At 50.2% G+C, this 8251-nt stretch overlaps 1 protein-coding gene across 1 annotated transcript; it reads right to left on the minus strand.

The window, feature by feature from the left end:
* Window positions 1-5851: 5851 nt before the first annotated feature.
* IER5 (immediate early response 5) lies at window positions 5852-8004 on the minus strand. The gene has a single exon (XM_004269825.4). It carries the CDS (start codon window positions 7790-7792, stop codon window positions 6812-6814), a length of 981 nt encoding a protein of 326 aa, XP_004269873.1. The 5' UTR covers window positions 7793-8004; the 3' UTR covers window positions 5852-6811.
* Window positions 8005-8251: the final 247 nt, after the last annotated feature.

Consider the following 8251-nt stretch of genomic DNA (forward strand, 5'->3'; position numbering starts at 1 on the left):
TTAAACTACAGATAGAAACCAGGAAAGATGAATGACTCTCCAAGTAGTGAGTCACATTGTCAGATCCTGGCCTACAAGTCCCTGGCTCAGAGGGATCCCAGTCCAGGGGGAATTCCAACACTGCCTCTGCTTGGGTTCTCACCTGCCCGGGCAAGATGCCCCACTCACTCTCTGGACCTTGTTTTCTCTTTCCTGACTGATCCGTAGGAGACCCTCCCCTCCTCACAGAGGAGCTCAGGAGCCTTAAGGAGTGGCAAACTCCATGTTAGGAGGCCAGATACCTCATGCTGAGGTGACTAAAAGGTTGAGAAGCAGACAGCTGCGCCGGCCCACGCGCTGGAATCGTCCACACACTGCATCTTTACAGCTGCTCTCAGCAGTGCAGACTAGGAGCACCTTTTAAAAGACATTTTGAAGAGGGAGTGAGTGAAGTGTAGGGAGAAAACCACAGAAATCACAGAGTAATAACGACCTCAGCATAGCGGCCCATGTACTCTAAGTTCAGCTTCTGAAACTGAATCTTTGGGTTCAGGGATTTCTCCCATGGCCATAAAAATAAAAGCAACTCCAGTCTCTAAAGTAGGTCACGCAATTAGAGAGAGAGAGAGAGAGAGAGAGAGAGAGAGAGAGAAAGGCTCGTGCTGATAAGTGCAGATGTCAAGGTGCTTTCACCCTTTTCCAAACCAAAAATAAAAACTTGGAAATTGTCTGAAGAAAACAGGAGGTTGTGGTGCAGCTTGAGAAAAGCCAGGGGGAAGAAAGTGGGAGGGGCGCTCCTGCCCTGGAGAACGTGACTCCACGGCGATTGCGCCCCCATCCATGACTGTTCCCACCCCACAGTCTCTCTTCACGATCTCCAGCTCACTTGCTGCCCATCACCTCTGTTGCATGATTCCAGTGGGTTGTAACTATTCCCCACTCCCACTTCTGTTAACTCACTGTAAAAAGTTTCTATTAATCAATCAAAGCCTCGAGAGGAAAGACAAAGCAAAGAAGCACTTTGGGACTTCTCCATCAGAGGAGGCCTGGGGATCCATTTTCTGTTCTAGAAGGCAGCACTGGGAGTTCCAGCAAAGGCAAGGGGGATCTGTGTAGCCCACGTTTGGGCTACGCTGACTTTGCCTCTCCTTTCCCCCATCTGGTCCAAGCCAAGCCGGCTTTCAGTGGCTGCTCCTGTTTCTAAGATAGATACTCCCATACCCACCCCCTGCTATTATGCTGGAATCTGGGGTCTGGTGAGGCACCAGGGTTGGACCACCAGCAATCACAGCTGTGGCTTGATCCCTGGGGGGCAGAGTCTCTGGAGACCGCAAGTCTCAAGTTCAAGAAACCCAACTCTGCTCCTTCGTAGCTGGTGGTAGCATTCCCAATCCCAGCTCTTCCCTGTGCCTCAGACCCTTCCCCAGGCAAACGATAAATGTGAGTGCCCTCGGGAGACGATGGAGGGAGGGGGATCTTAGAAAGACCCAGCAGAGACAGAACAACAAAACAGCTCCAGCACTGAAGAAAGGATCTGTGCCACAAAGGGCAGGATGATGCTGTGACTGGCTAGAAGGAAAGAGCCATGCACTTGTGGATCAATTTGGAGAAAGACTCTTACTGGGTGGTGTCCTGTATTCAGGAAAGGCATCAAGTGTGGGGAGTAGCCTAAGGAAATCCTGCCCTCAGAGACAACTTCAGTGCTTTGAGCAGAGGGAACAGAATGGTTTTTTACCTCAGAGAAAGCAAGTTGCCAGCAGCTGCCCTGCCCCAAGACTTGAGAGGTCAAATGAGTTGAAGAACAAGCAGGTGGGAGCACATAGTTTTGGCACAGCTCTGAGTGCTAGAAAAACTGAAAGGAGCCTTGCCTTGGCATCTAGGGGAATGATTGGGCTGGAGCAGCCTGACAGAAGCCCAGTCCTCAAAGCCCGGGGAGAAAGCAGAGGGCTGGGATCAGGGCTGACTTGGTGCCTAGAAGGGGCGAAAAAGGGACGCTGCATCTCACCTTCATCCTGTAAGTTAGGGATGTGGCTTATGACACAGAGACGTCGTGTGACCAGGTCCCAGAAAACTTGATTATATAAAATAAGTAGATCTACCAACAAATATCAACAGGCCTATTTTATAGCAGTCTCCTAAGAGAACTGCTACTGGAGAGGCTCGGTGGTGATGACCGGCACCAGCCCTTCTTTCTGCAGCTCCCCAAAGCTGACAGCCAAGACTCTTTCTCACCTGCCCTAAAGCGGGCAGCACCCAGCAGTGGAAACTGCTTCTGATCAGCAGAGTGGGGAGAGGGAGAGGCCCTGTCAGGAATCCAGTCCCTGGAGGCTTCTCCCTCCCTGCTCGTAGAATTCCAAACGTCTGAGATAAACCGCAGGATACAGTCCAGCAACATCCCAATCGGGCTATATTCCTCTGGGAATGAGCAATAGCTAGACAGAGATTTTATTTTTAAAACCCTCATTCCCACTTGGGGCAGGGGGTGGTGGTAGGCATTGGGGAAAACTGTGCTTGGATCAGGAAGGGGGCATTCTGCTAGATGTGCATATCCTCTTACACTTTTTGTTCTTACATATTCTCTTCTCTAGTGTACCCTCAAGAATTGTTACTGAAAAACTCCTAGGGCCATGAGTTAAGATCACAATGATTCCTAACATCAACTCTGCTTCTACTCTATTTTTCCTCCCAAGGCTTTCCACTGGGTAGAATTTTAAATTTGAACAATGGTTCAAAGGCTGAGAGACAAACTGCTCATTACTGGAAAGAGTGCCAGGAATCCTGGGAAGCAGACCTCACTCCCCACCAGAGTTCTGTACCTAATCGGAAAGGCTTCTTTCATAGTCACGGGAGGGTTAGATTAGTGTTTCTTTTCATTCTCGTCTTCTTTCAGGAACTGCTGGGATAAAAGCAAGCCTAGGAGAATAAAAAAATTCACAAATAGGACAAGAATAAAATATTTAGGGCAAGAGATCAGAAGTTCTTTGGTTATTCAGTGAACTGAACTAACTCTACTTTAAAAAAGTATAAGGAAGTAAACGTCCATCAGACTGCATGTCACAGTGGGTATTAGCCTTTCGACCCCATCTCACAGGCTCTAAGCTGAGTTGTTATGCCTAGCAAGTTGAAGTGATAAAATAGAGTTTTGTCATCATGAAGTCTGTTCCCGATATTTACTCTATCTTTATTCTGAGATGCATTCTACCAAAGTTGTTAGATGGCCCATTCCCTTCCACTTCTCATCCCAAAATCTAATCAGCAGTGAATGGTAGGAACGCAAGAGTTATTATTACTCCGTTAGGTGCCTTAAAGCAAAGCCAGTCACTCCGAAGGGGCAGTTCAAGCTTTCCAGCTTTCTAGCATTAGTTCCTTTCCCCAAATACAATCAGTGGTTTCTGAGAAGGAAGACAGGCTTAAAGAGACACAGTTGAGAAGTATTGTACTAAAACTTATCACCTTTATTCACTATTGATGTGATCTTCCTGTAGTACTTGTCAAAAAGCACTTTAAACATCTGGAAGAAAATTTTTTCCTGGACCAGACCTAAGGTTAAATTGATCAAAAAACTCCCGCCCAGAGTTGTCAAGAAGTGGTTAGGTACTAAAACTATGGTTCGTTTCTAGTCACACTGAATCTGATAACCCCATCCTGGCACCAGGAAGGCTCTTTTCCAGGACCTATCAATTAACAGGCTTAAGAAACATTCTATGCTCAAGTAATTCAGGCTAAAAATAACTTTGTGGGCTATTTTTTTCTCTACTCATCCACAGAAAGCATTTGTGTGTCAACAAGATCTTTGTTCCTTGAGAGTTTTCACTCCAGCTTACTCCTCCCTGAAAATAGTTGTTTGAGACAATCAGGAAAGTCACAGGGTTGGTGTGAGGCATAGAGAACAGCAAAACTATTCTAAGCTTTGTGCACTGCCAAGGTCCAGAGGAAAACAAGAATAAAAGAACCCAGAATTCACAGACAGGATTAATTTAAAAACTGACTCTCCTCTCCCCTCCTTTCTTACAAATACACCCAGTTCTTTGACCATAATAGATCTGAGTTATACATAGAACTTCTACATTAACAACAATTGCATGCTTACTATACCATGTATGAGGTACTTTTCTAAAAACGTTAGGGGCATTAACATTAATTTTCACAACTCTATGAGGTAGGCACAATTATCTCAACTTCATATCCGAAAAAACTGAGGCACAGAGAGATGAAGTAAGTTGTCCAGGGTCCCTCAGCTAATAAGGGGCAGAGCCAAGATACGAACCCAGGAAGTCTGGCTCCAGGTCCCAGCTCTAACCATGACACATACTGCTTCTACAATCAAACAGATAATGATCTTTACTGATTTCCTACAAAGCTGTATTTCCCTATCAGACATGTCCATTTACCTTCTCTAAATTAAGCAGACACATGGTCCCATGGTTCATCTTAATGTGAAAACAAGGATCAATGGGGATTTTCATCTCAACCAAAACACATCAACTCAAACACACCGAATGTTACCCTCTTTCAAATATAAAAATGCACTGAGACAGCTGTTCAAGCATAATCATTACTTTCTAGCAACAGGAAATGTTTGCAGAATTAAGGCCCTGTACATCTTCAGTTTACGCAGCCAGCACGCAACAGATCTCTTGTGGCTGTAACAGAACTTAACTAACCTCTGAAAGAAAAACAAACTAATTTTAACAAGACCCTGATTAGGGAATGTTTAATTCTATGAATATATTATTTATGGTGATGAAGCATAACGTAGAAAGTTCCTTAGGCTTAATGAATCACTAATAAATTTGCAAAAATGTCAAAACACGGGCCTACTCGGCTATGACAGAAGTTCATACCGTCAGGACTTTAGGGAGGGCAAAGCACCATTCACATGCTCCTTCTGCCCAAAGGAAATTACCCTTTCTTAAAGCTTTGTCTAATGTTTCCTCAATTTCTCCCATCCCATAAACACCCAATTTCTTCATAAGATGTTTTAGAACAATTCCGTCTTTTAAAGTGCTATCAACCGTATTTTAAGACACCATTCTCTGATTTGTTTCTGAAATAGATAATTGAATACCTTTCAAAATACTGAACATTTTGCCTTAGACAAAAAGCTCTTAAACGCAGTAATTGTATTAAAAAAAAAATCAATAGATGACTTGGCTGTCATCATCGAAGTGTTTGCTATGGCCCAAACACTGATGTCACCATTTGGGTGACAAAAGCAAATCAGGTTTTGCTAAATAAACTTGTCTAGCCCTCCTTGGCCTACTGTCCTTATCTAGCTTGACACAAGCTATTTCCTTTCACTGATGCATTTACTTTCTACAAATATAATTAAAAATATTTTTTTTAAAGCACTGAAAATTCCATCCTGACATCCGCTGGAATGCAGAGGTAGCCCTGATCAGCTGGGCATGTCAGTCTCATCAGCTTCCTTCATATGTCAGGTTTTTTTTCAGTAACAAAGTTGAAAGATGACCCATGTGACCTAACAGGAAACTAAAAATTTTAAGTGAAAAACACTTCCGTGGATGGGAAGGGCTTCAGAAGTTGGCACTTTATTTAATATTAGACACTGTAAGACTGGGCTGTAAAAACTCAAATTGCCTAGACTTTAGAAAAGGCAGTTGCAGTGGCAGGTTTCAAGAAACTGGCATACCACTGATATTAGTATCTAAGAGCACTCCTCTTGATGTGAAGGAGAAATTAAACGTGTCTCTCTCGATACTTAGTGAAGCCAGCAAACAATGTCCCCAGTCTGTGAACCACTGATATTAAGAACCACACCTTCAATTTTCCACGTGGACCATAGTTCCCCTCCTCCCACTTTCCTCCCTCCCAACCCAGACAGGTGATTACAGACAAGGAGGCGGTGAAGTTGCTTCAAAATATTTAATACGTGTTAGACACGTAGTTACATTTTTATACAAAAATCAAAACAACGAAGGAGAAAATACTGTACAAAAACCTTGTCAGCTCCCCCAACCTTTATACAACAAAGACTGGAGTCACTATCTACAAACCCATAAGGTCTTTCCACTTAGGGCTGCTGTCTGTAAACTTTGTTTCCTTAAACAGTTTTTAAAAGCACTGTGTAATAGGTCTGATCTAGAGCTTTTAAAAAATAAATCTCTTCTCTATAAACTCGTATTTCCAAGCTTGAACTCTGCCGTGAAGTTCATCAAGCATTTTCCCTGTGGGGAAGACAAGGGCCGCTAACGCTCCCCTTTCCCAGAGTGATCACAGGGTATAAACGTTTCTTCAGGGAGAGAGAAAGGTGGGGAGGGAGAGAAATACCACAAGCCCCTAGTCCAGACGAAATCCCTCTAGTCTGAGGAAATCCAGTGAGGAAACGCCGCTCCTGGCCCCGGTGCGGTTCTAGCTTCACATGAGGGGTCTGTGTAAAGTCCCTTCCTCCCCCGACGGCGAACGGGGAACTCCCCGGGCCCGGCCTTTCTCGCCGCTTCCTTCTCGGTGCTGCCGGCGGCGGAAAGTCCCTGTCTGCCCCCAACCTCCCAAGCCCAGGGGAAGGGGGGATGCACTCCAGAGAGACAAAATAGTCTTCATTCAACGAGACAAACTAACAGACACAAACACAAAAGTCCACGATCGTGCTCCTCCGACACGCCTCACACTGCCCAGTCTCAAGAGGAGACCCGAGAGGCTCCGCACAGCCGGCCGCCAAGCCCGAGGGCAGTCGGTGCCGCCCGGCGGCACCCGGTCTCCTCCTCGCGCTCGGCGCCGACGGCCTCTGGGGCGTCCTCGCAGCCGGAGGGGCCCAGCCCTCACGTCGGGACGCCCGCTGCTCAATCTCCTTCCCGCTCGGGGACCCGAGGGCTCAGAAGGCCACGATGGCAGTGCTCCAAGGGTTGATGTCTCTCAGCACCGGCTTATCGCAGCAGATCTGCCCGGGCTCGGCGGCTTCCGGACCGCTCTCCTCTCCCTCCGCTTCCTCCCGGCCGCCCCCGGGGCTTTTCCGTAAGAGTCCCGAGAAGCTGGAACCGAAGATGCTAATGAGGTTAGCCACGTTACCGGTCTCCATCTCCTCCTCCTCCTGCGCGGCCACCGCCGCCGCCGCCCCGCCCGACTGCTCTTCTGAGTTCCGGCGGGGTTTCTTGAGCGGGGTCGAGCCGGGCGCCGGGCGGTCCGCGGGGCCGCCGCCCACGCCCTCCGCGCCGCGCTTCCTGGGGCAGACGGCGGGCGGCACGGGGGGCTCGGGCCCGGCGGGGCTAGGCGCGCGGCAGCCGTCCACGCGGGGAGATGCGCTCATCTTGTCCTCGTCCCCCGGGGGGCAGCCCCAGGGACGGCGCGCTGCCCCAGGCCCCTGGGGGAAGACGTCTGAGCCTCCGGCGGGAACCCCGGCTCCTCCGACCGCCGTCTCTCGCGGTCCCTCCACGCGGCGCCAGGCAGCTTCCGCCGCCTCCACCTCTCCGCCCTGAAGAGTGTCCCCGGCGCCCGTCACCGGGGCTGCGGGCTCCGCGTCACCCGCCCGTGGCACTTCTAGGACGGCAGGAAGCTCCAGCTGGGGCTCGGGCTCCGGCCAGGCGGCACAGGCGGCCGGCGGAGGTGGCTCCCCCCAGCACGCGGGTGGCCCGGACACCGACTCCCCAGGCTGCTGCGGCAGCGCCGGGGCCCCCGGGTGACCGGCCAGGTAGAGTCCGGGGCACGGGTCGCTCAGGTAGACCTGGCGGGCGCTGCGAAGCACCAACGAGACTAGGAGGTTCTTATGCAGCTTGATACCGCCGCGCTGGGCCCGCGAGTTGTAGATCTTGCCCAGAGAGATGCTGACGATGCGGTGAGCCTCCAGTTTGAACTCCATCCTGCCTCGCCTTCCCAGGGCTGGCGCGGAGGTGAGGGAGTGAGCCCCGACCCACCTTCCGAAGCTGAGACGGGAACGATAGGGGTCAACGAGTCCGCCCCGAGAGTGGAACCTGGATCTCTGAAGACTCCGAATAGAAACGGCTCCGGCGACGCGCTCGCAGGCTTCCGCCCTCCCCAGCTAAGCTTCGCAGCCAGGTTGGGGTCGGGTCGCTAACTGAGGGCAGTCCGGCCTCCGGGCGCCTTATAAAGGCCTCCCGACAGCCAATAGCGAAGGGCCGCCAACCGTTCCGGGGCCGATCGGCGCGCCCTCGTGCGCCTCGCGCGGCCAATCGGAGACCGAGGAGGGGCACCAGGGCCATTCGAACGTTGGTCCCGCGGAGCAGGCTCTTAAAGGGGGCGACGCGCGCGACCGCTGACCGGCGGGTCGGGGCCAGTGCTCCGAGCGGCGGGGGCCTGG

This window comes from Orcinus orca, chromosome 1 (genome assembly GCF_937001465.1).
Source record: "Orcinus orca chromosome 1, mOrcOrc1.1, whole genome shotgun sequence".
Classification (NCBI taxonomy): Eukaryota; Metazoa; Chordata; class Mammalia; order Artiodactyla; family Delphinidae; genus Orcinus; species Orcinus orca.